The sequence below is a fragment of the Rhinatrema bivittatum genome, chromosome 12 (genome assembly GCF_901001135.1).
Source record: "Rhinatrema bivittatum chromosome 12, aRhiBiv1.1, whole genome shotgun sequence".
Lineage (NCBI taxonomy): Eukaryota > Metazoa > Chordata > Amphibia > Gymnophiona > Rhinatrematidae > Rhinatrema > Rhinatrema bivittatum.
The window spans coordinates 81,011,297-81,032,816 of NC_042626.1; the positions used below are offsets into that span (position 1 = coordinate 81,011,297).

The 21,520-nt window shown below is 44.5% G+C and overlaps 1 protein-coding gene across 7 annotated transcripts in view; it reads left to right on the plus strand.

Moving 5' to 3' along the window:
• TBKBP1 (TBK1 binding protein 1) overlaps positions 1–21,520 on the plus strand; it is a 202,105-nt gene that overhangs the window by 173,974 nt on the left and 6,611 nt on the right. For 5 of the 7 annotated variants that reach the window (XM_029574259.1, XM_029574261.1, XM_029574256.1 and 2 more), the window contains exons 7-9: positions 14,610–14,728; positions 15,094–15,818; positions 16,640–16,757. In XM_029574259.1, the coding sequence (XP_029430119.1) occupies positions 14,610–14,728; positions 15,094–15,818; positions 16,640–16,757 (962 nt within the window). Of the gene's footprint in view, positions 1–14,609; positions 14,729–15,093; positions 15,819–16,639; positions 18,918–21,520 lie in introns of those variants that run through there. The other 2 variants (XM_029574262.1, XM_029574257.1) reach the window with 2 other exon arrangements.

A 21,520-nucleotide genomic window follows, 5' to 3' on the forward strand; every position in this document is an offset into this window, starting at 1 on the left:
ACCTATCATTAAAATCATTCATTGTACTTGAAGACTGGAGGGTGGCCAATGTAACCCCAATATTTAAAAAAGGCTCCAGGGGCGATCGGGGTAACTATAGACCAGTGAGCCTAACTTCAGTGCCGGGAAAAATAGTGGAAACTATTCTCAAGATCAAAATCGTAGAGCATATAGAAAGACATGGTTTAATGGAACACAGTCAACATGGATTTACCCAAGGGAAGTCTTGCCTAACAAATCTGCTTCATTTTTTTGAAGGGGTTAATAAACATGTGGATAAAGGTAAACTGGTAGATGTAGTGTATTTGGATTTTCAGAAGGCATTTGACAAAGTCCTTCATGAGAGGCTTCTAAGAAAACTAAAAAGTCATGGGATAGGAGGCAATGTCCTTTCATGGATTACATTTGTATATGGATGTATATGGATTACATTTGTATATATTTCTCGTATTATCATCTCCTGCCCTTGTTAACCCCTACCTGTTAAGGTTATTATTGTAAAGCCTGTTGCTAAGTTATGTTACATTGTGAACCGAGGTGATGTTTTGCAAACGTGCCTCGGTATATAAGAAACCCCTAAATAAATAAAATAAATAAATACAAACTGGTTAAAAGACATGAAATGGAGAATAGAATTAAATGGGCAATTTTCTCAGTGGAAAAGGGTAAACAGTGGAGTACCTTAGGGATCTGTACTTGGACCAGTGCTTTTCAATATATATATATATATATATATATATATATATATATATATATATATATAAATGATCTGGAAAGGAATATGACGAGTGATATCAAATTTGCGGACGATACAAAATTATTCAGAGTAGTTAAATCACAAGCGGATTGTGATACATAACAGGAAGACCTTGCAAGACTGGAAGATTGGGCATCCAAATGGCAAATGAAATTTAATGTGGACAAGTGCAAGGTGTTGAATATAGGGAAAAAATAACCCTTGTTGTAGTTACACGATGTTAGGTTCCATATTAGGAGCTACCACCCAGGAAAAAGATCTAGGCATCATAGTGGATAATACTTTAAAATAGTCTGCTCAGTGTGCTGCAGCAGTCAAAAAAGCAAACAATGTTAGGAATTATTAGAAAGGGAATGGTTAATAAAACGGAAAATGTCATAATGCCTCTATCGCTCCATAGTGAGACCACACCTTGAATTCTGTCTACAATTCTGATCGAAACATCTCAAAGATATAGTTGCGATGGAGAAGGTACAGAGAAGGGCAACCAAAATGATAAAGGGGATGGAACAGCTCCCCTATGAGGAAAGGCTGAAGAGGTTAGGGCTTCAGCTTGGAGAAGAGACTGCTAAGGGAGGATATGATAGAGGTCTTTAAGATCATGAGATATCTTGAACGAGTAGATGTGAATCGGTTATTTACATTTTAGAAGGACTAAATTCCATGAAGTTAGCAAGTAGCACATGTAAGACTAATCGAAGAAAATTCTCTCACTCAATGCACAATAAAGCTCTAGAATTTGTTGCCAGAGGATGTGGTTAGTGCAGTTAGTGTAGCGGGGTTCAAAAAAGGTTTGGATAAGTTCTTGGAGGAGAAGTCCATTAATGGCTATTAATCAAGTTTACTTAGGGAATAGCCACTGCTATTAATTGCATCAGTAGCATGGGATCTTCTTAGTGTTTGGGTAATTGCCAGGTTCTTGTGGCCTGGTTTGGCCTCTGTTGGAAACAGGATGCTGGACTTGATGGACCCTTGGTCTTGACCCAGCATGGCAATTTCTTATGTTCTTATGAAACTCTATTCTTCGCAAGACCTTGCCCACCAGCGGCCATGGCGGGAAAAGGAGAATTCCTCGTGGCCATGGGAGGACTAAAGCATCAACTCCTTCTGCCCCTTGCTCCCTTTGGCTGAAGGACTGCGGATCCTTGGCATTCTTCTGCATTGCCATGAGATTCATGCAAGGGACTCCGCACCTGTGACAAATCAGGAGCATGGCTTCCTCTGACAATTCTTACTCCCCAGGATCCAGCTGCTGACAACTGAGGAAATCTGCCTGCACGTTGTCCAACCCTGCTATGTGGGGAGCTGTCAGCATCTCCAGGTGGCGCTCCGCTCAGTGCACTAACTCCTGGGCCTCTTGCGCCAATGCCTGACTCTTGGTACCACCCTGCCGGTTGATGTAAGCCACCGACGTCACACTGTCTGACAAAACTCTCACTGGTCTGCCCTATGCAAGAGGAAGGATGGCCTGCAACGCTAGATGCACCGCTCTAGTCTCTAGATGGTTGATGGACCACGACGTCTCCTCTGGAGACCAATGCCCCTGCACCACTTGAGTCTGACACACAGCCCCCCCCCCCCCCCCCCCCACCTGCTGGAGAGGCTGACATCGCTTGTGACTACTATCCAATTCAGGACCTCCAAGGCCACCCAGCGGCCCAAATTGTCCCGACACAGCCACCAATCCAGACTCAACCTGGCGCTTTCCATAAGAGGCAGCGGCCCCAGCTGATACTTAGACCAAACATCCGCAGACCAGTTCCTTAACCACAGAAGCCTTCTAGCAGAGACCGCGGACATCATAGATCGAGAGGAAGTGTGTATAAGACAATACAAAGCATCTGCACCGTAGGCTACCATGGCTTCCAGCCTCTTGGCCTGCTTTGTGTCCTTCGGGGATAACAACCTACCATATTGCAATTGCTGTACCCAGCGCAATCCAACCTGGAGCATAAAACTGCTACATACAGCACCGCGAATGCCCAACGCCGACACCTCAGTTATCTTCTTGAGGTGAACCTCCAACTTCCTATCCTGCATGTTTGTAAGCGCTGCCGATCCCACCACCGGCATTATCTTAGTCACTGCTGAAACCGAAGCATCCACCTTCGGCATCCACAAAAGATCCAAAGTGTCTTCCGGCAATGGATGCAGCTTCTCCATAGTTCTGTCAACTGTCAAACCTGTATCTGGAGTTTCCCACTCCCGAAGCTCTAATTTCTTCACTGTCTTGTGGAAGGGGAACGCCTTTGCTGGCCCCCTTAAGCCCTCCATGACCAGATCCGCTCCCTCGTGGACTGAATCAGCCTGGGATTCTTTAATAACCAATTCCTTTAGGACACATGGTATTAAGGGCCATAATTCCTCCCAGCAAAAAAGATGGACCACCTTCGGATCATCTCCCTCCACTGAGGGTGCATGATCCCAAGCATTATCAGAGACCACGCTGTCCAAATGAGGATCCACCCCCGATAGATCTCCAGCCAGATGATCACCATTCTCCGAGCTCTCTGAGCTATTATCTGCATTCCCCGAATGCAACTATTGTGCCAGCTCTATCTGGACTCAGGTCGCCCCTCCAGATCAAGCCGAACAAGGCCTCTTGGCCAGAACACAGGTCCACTGACTTGGGAAGGCGACATTCAGCCTCCCTTCTAGCCAAAAATGCCTTATGGATAAGCAGAATGAAATCCAGGGAAAAATCCTGAGTCATCTGCATCCTGTTCCAGGAGGGCTACCTCCTCCTCTCCCAAGCAGAGGATCCGGGATCCCCGGGGCTCTTCGATCTGCCAGCAACATTGGTGGGGGCAGGGCAGCGTCCTTGCAGGCCCGGTCAGTTGCGGCAGAAAAGAAGATAAAATGGCCACTGTTCCCACCAAAATCAGGAAAACATCTTCGAGCTGCTCAGCTCCCTCGCAAAGGAACACTGCTTGTACGAGCCTCCCTTAGCACTCTCTGAGCTATGTTCTCCCCTGGAGACTCAGCGGGAGCAAGTGCCGGCAAGAGAAAGGCGCGCGTTGCCACTCACTGCCCACCACATGGCATGGCTGTGTATTTACTTTTTTTTTTTTTTTTTAAACTGCCGAACCAGCTTGCCTGCAACCAACGCCGCAAGAACCAGCCTCAAGCATGCCAGATGTCCCCGAAGCGGTACCCTGCGAAACCTGGCCAAAGCACCCGACCAGCATGACAAAAAGAAAATAAAAACTGAGAGGGAGGAGCCAAGATGACGGCTTGATCCTTGCACAGCTTAGCCCACGCGCTGATTACCTTTGAAACTTTCTTGGTTTTTGTTTCTTACAATGCCTGCGAAGAGGAAGGGGAGAGTCGGATCGTACCCCTCCCTCCCCTCAGCTCTATCTAGGCAAAAAACAATCTTGCAGTGCACAGGTATGACATTGCAAACTGGGGCCAGTGTTCCGGCTGCCGCAACAGATGGAAGAGAACCCGCCAGGCCTTGGAGGAGGTGTCACTTAGCCCCTTGGATGAACGCCCACCGCCGCTTATACTGGTGGCCCTGTCACCGCACTTTGCCTGGAACCCAGAAGAGGGATTCCAAGTAGCAGAGGACGAGGGAGCAGCAACATTGGAACTCCCCGTGTTTAGTTCTTCTAGGATTAATGGAAATGACGCTGGTATTTTAGAGCTGGCTGGAGCGACCATTCAGACAGCAAATGGAGGTGAGATGTTTGCCGCTGGACCTCTCCCTTCTCGTGGTTTACTCAGAAACCTGCGGTGGTTACCCTTGAGTTTTTATGGGATCTAATGTCTTCAATGGCTAAATTGTTTTCTGACTGTTCGTTGAAAATTAATTCACTTTCTCAGCAAGTGGACACTTATTTATTTATTTATAAGCTTTTCTATACCGATTTGGGAACATCTCATCGGTTCACATAAAACATAACCGTAGCTGAACGAACTTTACAGATAACAAGGAACAGTTCACATAAATCTGTAAGAATTTACACTATCTGTAAGAATAATGATCTTCACTGACAGGAAACCTTGGATAAGTTTAAAAATGTGGAAGTAGAACTACAGCATGTTAAAGGAGTCTAGTCTACTGTCATTCAAGACTGTGGAGTTCTAAATAGGAAGGTGGAATTTATAGAGAATGCTTTAAGGCACCTAAATCTGCGAGTTTTAAATTTTCCCAGGATTGTGGGAGAAATTCCTCAAATTACCTTGAAGATATTTCCTTAATGTTTTGGAGTTTACAGCAGAATCTGCTCTCCTCCCCCCCCCCCCCCCCTGGATAAAATGTATTTTTTGTTTGCCTACTCGCTCAAATGCTCAATCTCAGGCCCTCCCTATAGATTTGGATAATCTAACTGCTTTGTTAGTCATCTAACTATGAATTTTCTGAAAGAGCTACTCTGTTACCCTTTTTCACTGAAAAGGATCGGAGTGATGTAATGAAAAGTTATTTCAAGAAATCTAACGCTCTTTTTATGGGCCAAAAACTCAGGATTTTTCCAGACCTGACTAAGTCCACTCAGGAGAGAAGGAAGGGATTTCTGGCATTACGTCAAGAGACCTTAGCTAATGGTGCAACCTTTTTTCTAAGGTTTCCTTGCCAAGTGTATTGTTAAGTACAACAGAGATACCAGTAATTGTTTATCTTTCTCTGGAACAGCTTAAGAACTTTATAGATTCCAAGAAGATTATGCTACGTTAGCAATATCTAGGTTAATTCATCTTATTGGAATTAATGCATGCCGTATCGAGCTATATCATTTCTATTTTATTGATTGCTTTCTGGTTTTCTCCCCTTTATTTTTTTTGCTGTGCTCCTCCCCCCAGTATGGTATTGAATGATTATTTTTCATATATAATTTCTTCTTTTTGTTTTCTGTATTTCCTCCTGTGAATACCATATTTCTGTACAAAGTGGATGCTTTGTTTGAAAGTTGTAAAATTAATAAATAAATGATTTAAAAAAAAAAACTGAGGCCTGTTCCTGTGTTTTTGTGTTTTTTTGTTTGTTTTTTAAACCTTGTACAAAAACTTCCCTTTAGCGCCTGCAGGCTCCAGCTGTCCCCCTGTAGGAGGGAGGAAAGGGAACTAGCCCCTCAGCGGGTCAAGGATCTGGACAGACCCAGGGGTTCCCAACCCCTCCCGCTTGTCCGCTTTTCTACCTGCAAGGATGGCCCCACCAGGACCTACCGACCTTCATGGAGGGCTAAGTAGTCATCATAACCCTAAAACTGCCTTTAAATTTTTTTTTATATATCTTCTCAGACTGCAGGAGTTGCACCACCTTCCATCTGCTGGAAGCAGAGAAATAGTGAGGGACTGCAGGTGGCACACCAGGTTATATGCCAGTGTCAGTAAAACTTTCTCTGTCTCCATCTGCTGGAAGGGAGGCAAAACCCAGGAGTCTGGACTGATCTGGGTACATACAGGGAACTCGGCGCCTCAAAATGAAACTTCAGGGGGGAACGACTCAGAATAAACATCAGGAAATATTTCTTCACGAAAAGGGTGGTGGATGCCTAGAATGCCTTTCTGGAGAAGGTGTTAAAGACAAAAACAGTTAAAGAATTCAAAGGGGCATGGGTTAAACACTGAGGATCTCTAAAGGCTCGAGCAGAGTTTCCCAAGTGCTGTGCTGTGGCTGCAGTCATATTTGCTGTTTCCCTCCTGGCTTGCAGCAGGGAGAGTAGCACTCACGGGCAGCTGTTGCTTTCCCCTCTGCAACAGAAACTGCCCAGGGTCCTGTAGACACATGCAATGTGCAGGCTCCATGCAGTTAAGATTGCAGAGGGAAGCTAGAAAGGAGGAAGAAGCAGAACTTGGTAAGCCTGCTCACAGATTTCTTCTGAGGGAAGGGAAGCTGAATCTGCCACCATGTGTGGGGGGAGAGGGAAGGGGAGGTGGAGGGCAAGGGAAGACTATGATGTTGAGGGAAGGCAATGCCAATGGGTAAAGGGAAGAGAAGGTGATGACAGGAGATGAGGGAGATGGAAGATTATGATTGCGTGTGGGGGAGAAGAGTGGAGAGAGAGAAGGTGATGTCAGGGAGAGAGAAGATGATGCCAGGAAGTGAGGGAGAAGGCAGGTGATGCCAGGGGGTGGAAGGGAAGAGGTGTTGATTGGCATGGGTGGAGGGAGAGAGAAGAGAAAGTGATAATGCCAGGGATGGAGAGGGAAGATGGTGGTGCCAGTGGGTGGAGGCAGATGGAAGTTGATGCTAGGGGTGTGGGAGAGGGAAAGAGAAGCTTATGATGATGGAACCAAGCTGCTGGCACTAACTTTCAAAAAGGAGATAGAGCAGCTTTTAAACTAGAACAAGGGGGAAAGCCGACAGTCACTCAGCAGTGCATGGTTTGGAAAAATGTATCCTTGAAGGATAATAATGAAACAGGAGAGTTAGGGCATCCCAACAGAGAGGTTCCATTAAAAGCAAACATAGTCCATGTGACTATATGTAAAAAATCACCAAAGCTAATGATTTCCGAATTATCCCTGAAAAGCAGGTTGGTAATACAAACAGAAAATGCACTTTGAAATGTCTGTATGCCAATGCCAGAAGTCTAAGAAGTAAGATGGGAGAATTATTATTATTATTTATTATTTTTATATACAGACATTCGATCAGGGATATCACATCTGTTTACATTCAGGTACTGTGGGTATTTTCCTATTCCCAGAGAGCTTACAATCTAAAGTTTGTACCAGAGGCGAAAAGGGGTAAGGTGACTTGCCCAAGGTCACTAAGGGGCCATATTAGTTGGTTACTTAGAGGAAGCTTAGTTCAAGTGTTGGTTTTAAAAAATGGACACAGTGATATAACAGATACAGTGGTTATATCATAAGAGGATCATGTAAAGGTCATATACAAAGGTTATACAGAGGAGGACTATAAACAAGGATTTTTATACAGTGTTGTATTACAAGAGGACTGTATACAATGTTATATACCAAGGTTATACACCAGGGTTTTATGTTGAGGATTATTGCAAGGGCTCTGTAAATATGCCCTAGTGTATAGCAGTAAATGATGAGATTGACATAATTGGCATCACAGAGACTTGGTAGAAGGAGGATAACCAATGGGACAGTGCTATGTCAGGGTACAAATTATATCGCAATGATAGGGAGGATCAACTTGGTGGGGGTGTGGCACTTTATGTCCGGGAGGGTATAGAGTCCAACAGGATAAAGATCATACAAGAGACTAAATGCTCAGTAGAATCTATATGGGTAGAAATCCCATGTGTGTTGGGTAAGAGTATAGTGATAGGAGTATACTACCGTCCACCTGGACAAAATGGTCAGACAGATGATGAAATGCTAAGAGAAATCAGGGAAGCAAACCAATTTGGCAGTGCAATAATAATGGGAGATTTCAATTACCCAAACACCACATGGGCTGGATCTGCACTCTTAATCCGAAATCCACAAACACAATAAGTGCAGAAATCTTATCAGATCCAACATTTAATGATATTTTGACACAGTTCATATGGCAACTCCACTGTAAATTTTTACGTATAGTTCCAAACACAAGTAGGGGTCCCCCCGACACGGACCCCGTGTTTCGCCCACTGGCTGCGTCGGGAGGGACAACACCATGAAATCACAAGTCTGAAAATGAAAGTTAAATTACAGTTTTAAACATGGATCCTAAAACACAAAAGGGGTACAGACCGAAAGAACTGTCTAGAAATCATATTGAAGGTATGTTGAATATGATTTCTAGACAGTTCTTTCGGTCTGTACCCCTTTTGTGTTGTAGGATCCATGTTTAAAACTGTAATTTAACTTTCATTTTCAGACTTGTGATTTCATGGTGTTGTCCCTCCCGACGCAGCCAGTGGGCGAAACACGGGGTCCGTGTCGGGGGACCCCTACTTGTGTTTGGAACTATACGTAAAAATTTACAGTGGAGTTGCCATATGAACTGTCAAAATATCATTAAATGTTGGATCTGATAAGATTTCTGCACTTATTGTGTTTGTAGATTTCAATTACCCCAATATTGACTGGGTAAATGTAACACAAGGAATTGCTAAAGCCATAAAGTTCCTGGATGTAATAAATGATTGCTTCATGGAGAAATTGGTTCAGGAACCAACAAGAGAGGGAGCTATTTTAGATTTAATTCTTAGTGGAACGCAAGATTTGGTGAGAGAAGTAACGGTGGTGGGGCCACTTGGCAACAGTGATCATAACATGATCAAATTTAAACTAATAACTGGAAGGGGACAGTAAGTAAATCTACAGCTCTAACACTAAACTTCCAAAAGGGAAACGTTGATAAAATGAGGAAAATAGTCAGAAAAAAACTGAAAGGTGCAACTGCAAAGGTTAAAAGTGCTCCATCATCATAAGACTGGAGGATAACTAATGTAACCCCAATATTTAAAAAGGGCTCCGGGGCAATCTGGGTAACTATAGACCAGTGAGCCTGACTTCAGTGCTGGGAAAAATAGTGGAAACTATTCTAAAGAGCAAAATCGTAGAGCATATAGAAAGACATGATTTAATGGAACATAGTCAATATGGATTTACCCAAGGGTAGTCTTGCCTAACAAATCTGCTTCATTTTTTTGAAGGGGTTAATAAACATGTGGATAAAGGTGAACCAGTAGATGTAGTGTATTTGGATTTTCAGAAGGCGTTTGACAAAGTCCCTCATGCGAGGCTTCTAAGAAAACTAAAAAGTCATGGGATAGGAGGCAATGTCCTTTCGTGGATTACAAACTGGTTAAAAGGCAGGAAACTGAGAGTAGGATTAAATGGACAATTTTCTCAGTGGAAAAGGGTAAACAGTGGAGTTCCTCAGGGATCTGTACTTGGACCAGTGCTTTTCAATATATATATGTCTCTCTTAATATTAACATGTCTGTAACCTTTACCATGTTTGTAAACTGTTGTGATGGCTTTATAATGAAGCTGAATGACGGTATGTAAAACCTGATAAATAAATGATCTGGAAAGAGATACGATGAGTGAGGTTATCATATTTGCAGATGATACAAAATTATTCAGAGTAGTTAAATCACAAGCAGACTGTGATACATTACAGGAGGACCTTGCAAGACTGGAAGATTGGGCATCCAAATGGCAGATAAAATTTAATGTGGATCAGTGCAAGGTGATGCATATAGGGAAAAATAACCCTTGCTGTAGTTACACGATGTTGGGTTCCATATTAGGTGCTACAACCCAAGAAAGAGATCTAGGCGTCATAGTGGATAACACATTGAAATCATCGGTTCAGTGTACTGTGGCAGTCAAAAAAAGCAAACAGAATGTTGGGAATTATTAGAAAGGGAATGGTGAATAAAACGGAAAATGTCATAATGCCTCTGTATCGCTCCATGGTGAGACTGACGGCAGGGGATCTGGAGGGTCTTACAATGCAAGGAAAACGTCGGCCAGGAGGAGAGCCAGCCCTTCCGGAGAAGGTGGTGAAGACAAAAACAGTGAAAGATTTCAAAGGAGCATGGGGTATAGACTGTGGATCCCTAGAGGATGGAAATGAAGAAAAGAGTGCCTGGGGTAGCTCGCTGGTGTGCCGGTTACTCCCTTAACCCTCATACTGTTGATGCAACTCCGTTATTAATCTCTGCTTTAAAGGCAGGGGGAAAAGAGGAAAAGGGAAATTAGATTCAGACAGCAATCAATAAAGCCATTGAATTTTACGGTCTGGGAAAGCAAATAAACATGGGGGTAACTTGCAGATGCGGCTGTTACTACCCTTAACCAATAAGCCTGAAACTCTTGATGCAATTCCAACATTGTTTTCTGCTTCAACAACAAGAGATAATGGGGAATTAGATTCAACCAACAAGGGCCCTGTCTTCGGTTTGGGAAACTAAGTATGGGAGTGATTTGTATGGCGCAGCAGATGCTACCATTATGGGGGAGACCTGTATGGCACGGCTGCGCAGACTAGATGGACGGTCTGGTCCTTTTCTGCCGTCGTTTCTATGTTTTATTTATTTAAAATTGTTTATATACTGCTTTTACAAATATAATTTAATCAGAACTGTTTACAATGGTAAAAATAAAACATTAGTAATAAAATAAGAGAAAGTAAAAATTACAAAAAACTAGCAATTAAAATAAAAGAATTTGAAAAGTAAAAACACAATATAAAACTTTAAAGGAATCAAGTGCTATAAGAAAAGCCACAGGGGATATTACAATACTAGGGGAGAGAAGGAAAGGAAAATAAAGGGGGGGAGGGAGAAGGGAAAAACGGGCAAAAGGAGTCTCTGAAATGACTGAGACATCGAGGGAGTTATGAATGTTCTGTTGTTGGAATTTTAAATGCAGTTTGGAATAGATGTTTTTAAAGTTTTCTTACATTGATCTATTGGATATTTGGCGAAGAAAGTTGGGTAGTGAATTCCAAAGGGATGGACCAGCGACTGAAAATGCTCTTTTTCTAGTGATATCTAGCCTAGCTTAGACGAACTGATGGAATATCTAGAAGATTTTTTGACAGATCATAGATGTCTTGCCGGTTTATAAATGCGAAGAGTGGAACATAACCAGGTGGATGAAGCATTGTATATAAGTGAATGAATTATAGTCAGGATTTTGTATTGAATTCTAGATTTAATTGGAAGCCAGTGGAGGGATTGGAGGATTGGAGTTAGAATACGTGCCGCAGAATTTTGTCCCAGTTGTAGTGGATGAATAGTGGAATCAGGCAAGCCCAGATATAGAGCATTGCAGTAGTCGAGACCCGAGAACACCAGAGATTGAAGCACAGTTCGAAAGTCTTGCTGAAACAGTGAAGGACGAAGTCTTTTTAATAATTGGAGTTTGTAAAAAGATCGTTTTGTGATAGCTGAAATATGTTGGGTCATTGACAGATCAGAATTGATTACGATTCCCAAATTGGTGGCATATTTTACAATAGGAACAGTTATTCAGTTTAAAGAGAGGTGAGATGAGGGACCAATTGTAGAGCTAGAGCTATGTTATACTTTCTGGAAAGAACTGTTAGGTTATACATATTCGGCGCCTGGTTATTTTGTTCTCCCTTGGGCTGTTGGTGGTTATGCTATGTTCAAGGGTTTCCTGTTCGGATTAAGTTTTTCCCCTTCTTGATCTCTAATCTGGCTTGGGTCCAGGTCAATGCTCGGGGGCTGCAGGTGGCACTCTAGGTTATGTAGCAGTGCCTCAAAGTCTTTGGTTTTCTGCTTCCATCTGCTGGAAGGGATGCAAAACCCACTTGCCTGGACTGATCTGTGGTACTTCAGGGACAAAACTTATTAGTTAAAAACCAATTTTCCTGTACAGCAGTTACTACCCTTAGCTTACCCTGCAAAATTGCTCCCCACTTAGATGGCAGGGGGAAAAGAGGAATTGGATTCAGATGATAACTGATGGCCCCGACTTCCATGGTCGGAGCTGCTGATAAGCAGACATAAGGGGAAAAAGCCCAGGACTGCTGCTACGGCCAAGTCCTAAAGGAAACGAAGAAAGCATGCAATCGGGTAACTTGCTGGTACAGCGGTTACCACCCTTAGCAGAAGGCATGGAGATTACTAATCTTAACTGTTAAGCCTTGATGCTTTTAATGCAACTGCAACATTGCTCCCTACTTCGACAGCAGGGGGAAAAGAATTGGATTCAGACAAAAACCATGAGGGCCCTGACTTCTACGATCTGAGGTACTGATAAGCAGACATAAGGGGAAAAGCACAGGACTGCTTCTACGGCCATGTGTATAAGCAAAAGTGCATCAAGCAGCCTTGTCTCAATGTAAGAAAGCTCAGCAGCCAGTAATTTTATGGGTATCAGAAGGCCTGGGGATCAGTGCACGGAGTGGCAGTCACTACCTTAGGAAGTTGCTGGGCAGACTGGATGGACCATTTCATCCTTTTCTGCCATCAATTCCAAAAATGAACATTTTGTCTGCCCTATACAGAAATCATGTGCAAAAACCTTTACTAGAAGTGAATGAAATAAATGCATTTCAATATTGAAACTGTAGGCAGTTTTCAGATCCTTAATTTGCAAACTAATTTGGCAGCAAAATCTCTCTGGATGCTGAAAGAGTTATATACCTTTACATATTAATGAGAATGGAATTTACATTTTGCCTTTAATCCCGTGTTTGAATTCGGTTTGGATAAATCTAGAATCTTTCTTTAGCCCAATATTAGATGTAACTGGGTGGAGATGGTTATTTTTTGCCATAAATAAAACTGATAAAAACTGAACTCCTCCTCATCCTCAACCACCAAACTCTTAAGCTCTCCCCTGCCAATGACCCAGCTGCCAGCACCTTCACCTCACAGCCTCCAGTACGAAACCTGGGTGTTCTAATTGATCCACATCTAAACCTAAAAAAACACATCAATTCGGTCCTAAAAGAAGGCTTCTATAAGCTCAACGTCATAAAAAACCTCAAACCCCTACTCCATACCCACGATCTCAGAACTGTTATCCAAGCTGGACTACTGCAATTCATTGTATCTAGGCCTTCCCTACTCCACTATCAAACCCCTCCAAATGCTACAGAACGCCACCGCTAGAATTATCATGAACGCAGGCAAATCAGTCCACATAACCCCCTCCTCAAAGACCTCCACTGGCTCCCCATCCCATCAGGCATCCTATTTAAGACCCTCACCGTTATGCACAAATCCATCCACAAAAGCAATTCTTCCTGGCTCAGCGAACCCTTCCGATTCACACACTCCTCCCGCCCAACCAGAGCAAATCTCAAAGGCACCCTACATATCCCACCCCTCAAGACGGCCCATCTCACATCAACAAGGGACCGCACCCTATCGATTGCTGGCCCCACTCGCTGGAATGCTCTACCCACAAACCTCTGCCTTGAGCCCTGCCCCTTCAAATTCAAGAAAATGCTAAAAGACCTGGCTTTTCCACCAGGCATATCCAGACTAGATCCATGAACCCCACTACACCACCTCCTCTCACCTTGCAGTTAACACTACCCCACTCTAAGTCTTACATTAATATGTTACCGCTCTAGTTCTACTTCTCAGGCTCACCCATAGAGCCTCCTCCAGCTGCAGCACCGCTGTACTCCTGTTTGTCCCTCTCCCCTCTCCCTGTTCATTGTGTTTTCCACCTCTTGTTTCGATGTAAACCAATATGATGTGCATTCTAATATCGGTATAGAAAAGCTGTTAAATAAATAAGAACATGGAGTTTTGTGCTAATCCAGCTTTGGAATTCTGTTTGGGGCTTGGTGGAGCCTTCACTCAGTAGTCAGAGCAAAAATATCCAAACAAACAATGTTAGTAAAAGAGCAAGCAGCCTCTGGCAGGTGGTTTTCACTTCTGCTTCTGAAGGTTTCTGCCTGGGTGACTCCTTGGCCTGAGAGATGTGAACTGATCACAGATAAAACGGTGGCTTTTGATGCACAGATGAAGCAGCTTCTTCCTTTCCTCATCCCGCTCCTCTCTTTATGTCTTTGTGTCCGTGGGCGTGGCGGATGCAGGCTCACATCAATGTATGGAAAACCTTCCTAACTCCAAGAAGTCATGGAGGTTCTGGTTAGTCCTAGAGATGGGCAGGCAATGCCATCTCCCCCTTCTGCAGTATTGACAGCACTGTGGATGGTGAATGAGAAATCTTAATGTGTTAATTAGCAGCTGCAGGTAGAGAAATACTGGGACAGGGAACATTTCACTAACCAGTAGAGAACAGCTGTTTGCCCCAGGTATTGCGTGGAAGATGTGCAGCACTAGAGGTGAACGTCTTTGACAGATGCACATCTCTGTAATAGATCCCCTCCATGGAGGGCCTTTGTTGTCTGTGGGAGCCTTTGCGGTAGGTCTGAAGGGGTGGAGGCCTTTGCGATAAGCATGAGATTGATGAGCTGTTCCTTGCTGTTTTGACACATTAGGGTGAACTTGGCTCTGGCATACACTGAACTAACTGAGGAACTGTCTAGGCTCCGCAGCCTAAGCTTGATGCAAAGTCAGATCCTAAGAAGCCTCCTGCAGGAGCAGCCCAGCAATGCAGGTGAGTTGCATACGGGAGAAGGGACGGTGGGTTAAATCTACTTCATTTTTGGCTCTTGTGCTCCCAGCTTCTATGCTTCCCCCTGCCTCCAAAGTTCTGGCATTCCCAATATAGTTCCTGACAGGTCCAGTGCTGCAGCATGCCCAGCGCGCGCTCACTGCGCAAGGTGCTCTGGTTGTACTCACCCAAAGCTCTGCCACTCCAGTTGTGTGTTGCCCTGTGTTGACGTTTTGTCCTTTTGCAGAGTTCTCGTAGCCATATTGGTCCTGGAGAAAACTGGGATTTTTAGCACTATGAGACCTTCAATTATCCAAAGAGGAAAATGTTCATGGGTCCCTCTTGTCAGATCTTTGTTTTTATCTCAGGCCAGAGGCATTCGTCATTGCCACACCACCACTCTCCAACATCGCAACGTCGATCTCCAGCACCTCAGTGCCAATCTCCTGCTCAGCAGTGCAAGTCTCCTGTACCTCACTGTCAGTCTCCAGTCCTACAGAGGAGGTCTCCCACACCTTCCTGCCAGTCTCCCATCCTGCCAAGGAGGTCTCCTGTACCCCTCTGCCAGTCACCAGTTATTCAGTGTCGGTCTCCAACGTTACCCATTCAGTCTACTGCCTCTCAGCACCAGTCTCCAGTATCCTCCTGTCCATCACCTGTCCTTCAGCACAGATCTCCCAGCAACAGTGAAAGGAGCATCACAGACTTGGCCTACTCTAAACCCTCGAGTCATCACATTAAAGCTGGTTTCCAAGGGCGGCGCAGTTACTCTGAGGTGAGCGATGCAGCTCTGTATCCACAGCCATGTTCTGTGTGGTTGCAGCCTGAGATCGCCACGCTGCCAACACACTGTTCTTATAGCGAGTACATGGCCAGTGCCTGTGGGTCCCTCAGCCCCAGAGACCTCTTTCAGGATCCGTTGCAGTCCTCAGATGAGGAAGACTGGACTGTCCCAAGTCCCCCAAGTCCTGATGGAGGAGCTATCCGCTGCGCTTCGTTCTGTGCTGGATTCCCTATCCCAGATACGCCCGCTAGTCGGTCAACTGCCTCCTATTCCAGAACTGAACACGCTCAATCCTGGCCCTCCATCAATGTAAGGAAAACACTTTTGTACTGTTTGCTTCTCTATGATGCATGTTCTTTCTGTTCTGGTGCTCCTTGCAGATTTGTGTTTATTCCACAGTGTGGCAACAATTTCCAGAAATGTCCTGGCTAATTTTCTGATATGTAGTACCTCCGCTTTAAGTTGGAGGGATGGGGATGATGCAGTCTGTGCTTCTAGCTGGACACTGCAAGATGTCTTAGCCATGCTAACAATTGCCCCTCACGTCTAAGGTCTGATGTAAAAAAAAATCTTAAATTCTAAAGGGTGTCGATTAGAGATGTGCTTTGGGGTGGGGGCTTTCTGGTTCCTTTTCAGGTTTGTGTACTAAAAATGACAATAAATGTACGTCCTTGTGTCTACAGAGAAAATCCATAGTGTACAGGCCCCAAAGCACCTGCCAGCACTTATCCAATCTCAATGCCTGCTACCTTTCTTTGCAAATTTAACAATTCCAAAACTAGAGTGGGTACCTCTGTGCATTAACTCTCTTTTGACTAATGTAACAGTATTTAAATAGATATCACAAATTTATGATGTAGCAGAAAAATACTTAGTTATTTGCCTTAAAGAGTCAAATGGTGTGTGGGACATTGTGTTCCTGAATGAAGATTTGTACCTCGATTCTTGCTCATTATGACTCATTATTGCTCCTTTCCTGGGCAATAGGAGAAAGCAGCAGTTCTCCTAGTTTTGTAATCTAAGTGTAATCAGCACATATTTGTCTAGGTTGCGTCTCAGCTGCCATGGCGCACATCAGTATAACAGATTTTTATATTAGGTCCTCACTTCCTTTTCTTTCTGTCTTGCAGCTGCTAATGGAGGCAGTGGATTCAGACATCCGAAGTTGTCCTCTCTGCCAGGCGGCCTTCCCTGTGGGCTATCCGGATGATGCTTTGATAAAACACATTGATTCTCACCTAGAAAACAGTAAGATCTGAGGACCTCTCCTCCCTCCCTAACCAGATGCTGCATGAACTGACTCACATTCATCTGCTTTCTAGATACCTCCAGTTTCGAGAGGAAGCAGAAACTGCCCCTTTCCTGTCCCCTGTAGTCAGTGATGGTCATGCTGCCTTTGATGTGAGTGGGGGCGGGGGAGCTTTGCATAGGGCGACATCCAGCACTCTCTCCCGGTCGCTGCTGCCTCTGATTTGAGGAGGGGGGACATCCAGTACACTCTGCCAGCTGGATCATGAAGCTGATGTGCAGTGGAGGAGGACCCAGGCCCACTGATCAGCATGAGACTGTTAAAAGCATATTCAGGAGTTTCTCCATCTCTAATTCTATTTCAAGTCCTTGAATGTAGAAATCTTTGTATGCCAGTGTGCATAAGACGGATGGTGATAGTGTGGGTTTGGTAAGGAGATGGGAGTGTGGGCTGATGCAGTGTCTGTAGATGGGCAGAGTGTGCACTGTATACAGCTGTTTGCATCAGTATGGGCTGTGAGTGTATGTATATGGGTATTTGAGTCTGTGTGTGTGTAGATGGACTTTGATGTGAATGTGTCTCTGGATTTGGGAGGATGGAGGTGTGTTTGTACAGGGAGACTATGAGAACGGTGCGTGTTCGACTCTGTGTTTGTGTAAATGTTTGCATATGAGGGTGGTCCTGAGTGTGGATACACTGAGCCCATTCAGGTGGGGGCATGAGAGGATTTGTCAGAGGTCTGGTACATCTGAGGCCCTGCTTGTAAAGTGTGTAAACAACATACTTGTCCTTCTCCTGTAACATGGGTCATAAATTGTATCGATGGAAAGAGCTCCACTGCGGAGGGCATGTTAACATACACTGTGGGTATCTTATAGTATATATAGCATGGCGCTACATACACACAGTCATTTAATGCACTATGCCACCTGTACTGCATGTGTGTAACGCATGTCTAAGATGCATAAGGTTTAGTATTGTACTGTGTGTGTGTGGTGTTTCTTACTCTGCTCTTCCTGTTGAGAATGGCAGCAGTCAGAAGTATACAGGCCCTGCCACTGAAACTAGTTGGAGACAAAGGGCTCGCTCCCATCTTCATGGCGTACTGAAGTCTGTTACTAAGGGCCAGATTTAATCAGGCTATTTCCTACAGATTCAGAAGCACAGGATATCAGGCGTTAAAGGTACACAGTGGCAGAAACCTCTTGTGCTGTGTAACACTGTTACGCCAGGCACTATCCCAGTGTACCAGGACAGCTTGCTTCTCTTGCCTACGTCTGTGCTTCTGCGGTGACAATGGTCTTTAATTCTCCTGAGAAAGATAGTCTGGGCAGGGAGGCAGGCAGGGGTCCAAGTGCCCTGGCCACAGCTTAAAAATCATATGCTCAACTGTAGGATGTTTACCAACTCCTGCAAGGAGCGGAGCGTGAGGGCACCTTCACGCCTGCTACGCAAGCCCTTTGACCTGGTAACAGTAGTGCTATTTATGAGCAGACCAGAATTGTGGACTTCCGTTTGCACTTTGCTACCCTCCCGTTGCACCAGTATGGCATCTGACCTCCCACACCCTCCCTGCACTAATGGATGCACTTTCCTCGACTGTGAACTTTGACCTTTTATGATTCTGATTGGGAATTTGAAGAGCTGCTCCCCCCTCTTTTTGGTTGTGAAATACTGAGCTTATAGCTGGCAGCATTTGTCATACCTCTAAGTAACCAGAACAGACTTCCTGGCAGTAGCTGTGCCTGATGACTGTGGCATGCTGCCTTAGAAATTGAGCTGTAACTTGGACACACTTTCAGTCTTAAGAGGAGAGAGAGCTACAGATAGTTCCTAGCTCCTTCCCTAAGATAGCAGGGATAGTTAAAGAAATAGCACAAGCATTTTCGGATGGGTGGGTCCCTTGTATTCCTGCAATGTCCTAAGAAGTTGATGAAAACAAATCCATAGTCATAAATCTCTGAACTCTCCTAGATCAGAAAGTGAATAACAGATTCGATAATAAAAATGGGCAACCAGGGCTCTCAGCTCCTTACAAACATACCATCTCCAGAAAATAACACACTCAAACACTGATTAGAATAAAAAGGCTGCAGCTTTATAAACAACAAATCACCAGAAGCTACTGAAAACAATACAATTCTCCCCCCCCCCCCCCCCCCAGGATACATCTGCCTCGCACCAGCAAGATGCTCCTTCCATAGGCCACCAAGCCTGTAGCTACCAGTGGCATCCCACCGCTCACTGGGACCCCCAGCAAAAGTGTCCCAACCATGTAACTGAACCCAATCACATGCAAACCAACAGAGCAGCGTCAAGGTAACCCACCACCTAGTGGATTCTTTTATCAGACCCCACCCCAAAATACAGACTGTTCTGGACACTCCACCACCCCAGCTGCAACAACCCAAACAATTCCGAGGAAGGGGAGCACGAAGCCGCACTGGAAGAAAAAGTGGCGGCATCCACAATCCCCCCACAGCCTCCTACCCGTCTTCCCTTCGTGCACTGGGGCCGAGCAACCAGGACCTCAGTGCCCTGGGAGATTCACACCCCAGCACACCAAGTCAGAAGGAGTAACCATCACTTCACAGGAGGGAGCAGGCCTGGTGCCCATATCATGGGCATCCAGAGAGCTGGCTCCTCATGCCCTCCCAAAAACACAAACACCTTATTAACACTGAAAGAATGGGGGGTTTTTGTACTCTCTTAAGAGTATCAGAAAATAGATGCGTCACAAAGAATCATATCACATGTATCATCTTCCCTTAAAAAAAAGTTTTCCATGAACTCAAAGTGCCAGAAAAACGGGTTTAAAATACATATACAAAAGAGCAACTTATTTTGTCCTATAGATGCAATAAATCATTCTACCCAAAAGGATTTCTAGAAAGATCCTCCATCCTCTCAAAAGGAGAGTATGATTTGGAATCCGTGCTGCAAGCAGGCACCCTCCTCAGTAGGCTCTGGGTCGGTTTATCATCCCTCATCTTTTACCATGTTTACTTGTATTCCTGCCATAAGGTCCAAAATCGATGTAGCTTGCATGCAAAAAATCTTTTAGATGTTCACTCATTTTACAAGTTACACACAAATAGGAATAGAAGTCACTTTTAAGCAGTCACCCACAGTACTGTACCTGTTACCTTCTAAGAAATAACATCTGCATAGAATCTTCTCTCCATCTTCCAGATAAACTGCTCCATGGTGCAGTTATAAGCAAAGGAGGGAAGAAAACTTTAAATATATAACTGGCTGTTTAACTTTATCCTAAAATGACAAAGACTGGTGTCACCTTTACAGACTAACCAATTTATTAAGGCTTGAGTTTCTAAGACAAAGACTCAACTGTCAGATGCACCTGACAAAACCCATGCAGCCTGGTGAAGTGCATCTGATAGCATGCATGCTTGCCTCAATAAATCAGTTCATCTTTGTCATTTTTTTGCCACTACTGACTAACACAGCTACTTCTCTGTAAGTTTAAACAGTTTCTGAATTCTTGTGGGATGTACACTGTAAGGCCATTTCTGACTCATGTCCATTACCCCTTATACTGTGAGGGGTATGAGCCTATTAGTTGTCCGGGATTCTGAAAGTAAAATATGTGGCCAAGCCGCACATTTTACTATTAGAAATTAGTGCCTGCCTAAGGGCAGGCATTAAATTGTGAGCAACTGGGAAGCGGGCACAGAAAAGCAGAAAATACTGCTTTTCTGTCACCCTCCGACTTAATATCCTAGCAATATTTTTTTTAATTTTTGGTTCCTTCCACTTAATATCCTAGCGATATTAAGTGGGAGGAACCAAAAATTAAAAAATAAAATAAAAATCTGCCCACCGGTCAGCAGGTTAGAAAAACGGATGCTCAATTTTACCACCAGCCGTGGCTGTCAGCAGGTTAAAAAACAGACACCGATAAAATAGAGCGTAGGTTGTCGGGACCCGCAGACAGCCACCTCTTCGCTAATAAGGAGGCACTAAGGATGCGCTATTGTCCCTAGCGCCTCCTTATTAGCGCGACACCTCATTTCAATAAAGAATCACGCACCCAGGCGACGTGGCTGGGCAGCGTTGGGAGAGAGAGAGCGCTCAGTAAGGAGCACCTGCTCTCCAGCAATTCTTATTGTATCGGCTTGTAAGTTAATAAGGAGCTAGAATAAGACTCTGAATAAGAGACAGCGCTTGCACCACTTAAATGGTTTGTTTTCTTTCTAATATCACTCTTGCCATTGCTTGGTGATATCACAAAGAAGAGAACATAGGAAAATTGGTTCTTACCTGCTAATTTTCATTCCTGTAATACAGCAGATCATTCCAGCCCAGTGGATTGTGTATCCCTACGAGCAGATGGAGTCAGAGAACAAAATCTTTGGACACTGCTACATAAGAGAGAGTGCCACCTGCAGTCCCTCAGTATCAGCCTGTACCCAAGCCCTTGAAACTAAACTTCAACCAAGGGTGACCCTCCCAACTAACCAGAGGTCTAGGTCACCCAAAACTAGGGGTGTGCTTTCGTTTTCGCCGTATTGGCGATCCGCAACGTATATTGCACTATTCGTAGTATTGGTGGGGAAGTGAAACGTATCGTGATTCTCCATGAATCGTCGCCGAATTATACGGCCACCTAAATAAAAATTTAAACAAACCCCCCACTCTCCTGAACCCCCCAAGACTTACCAAAACTCCCTGGTGGTCCAGCGGGGGGTCCGGGAGCCATCCCTTGCACTCACACCCTCTGTGCCGGTTTCATCATGGTGCC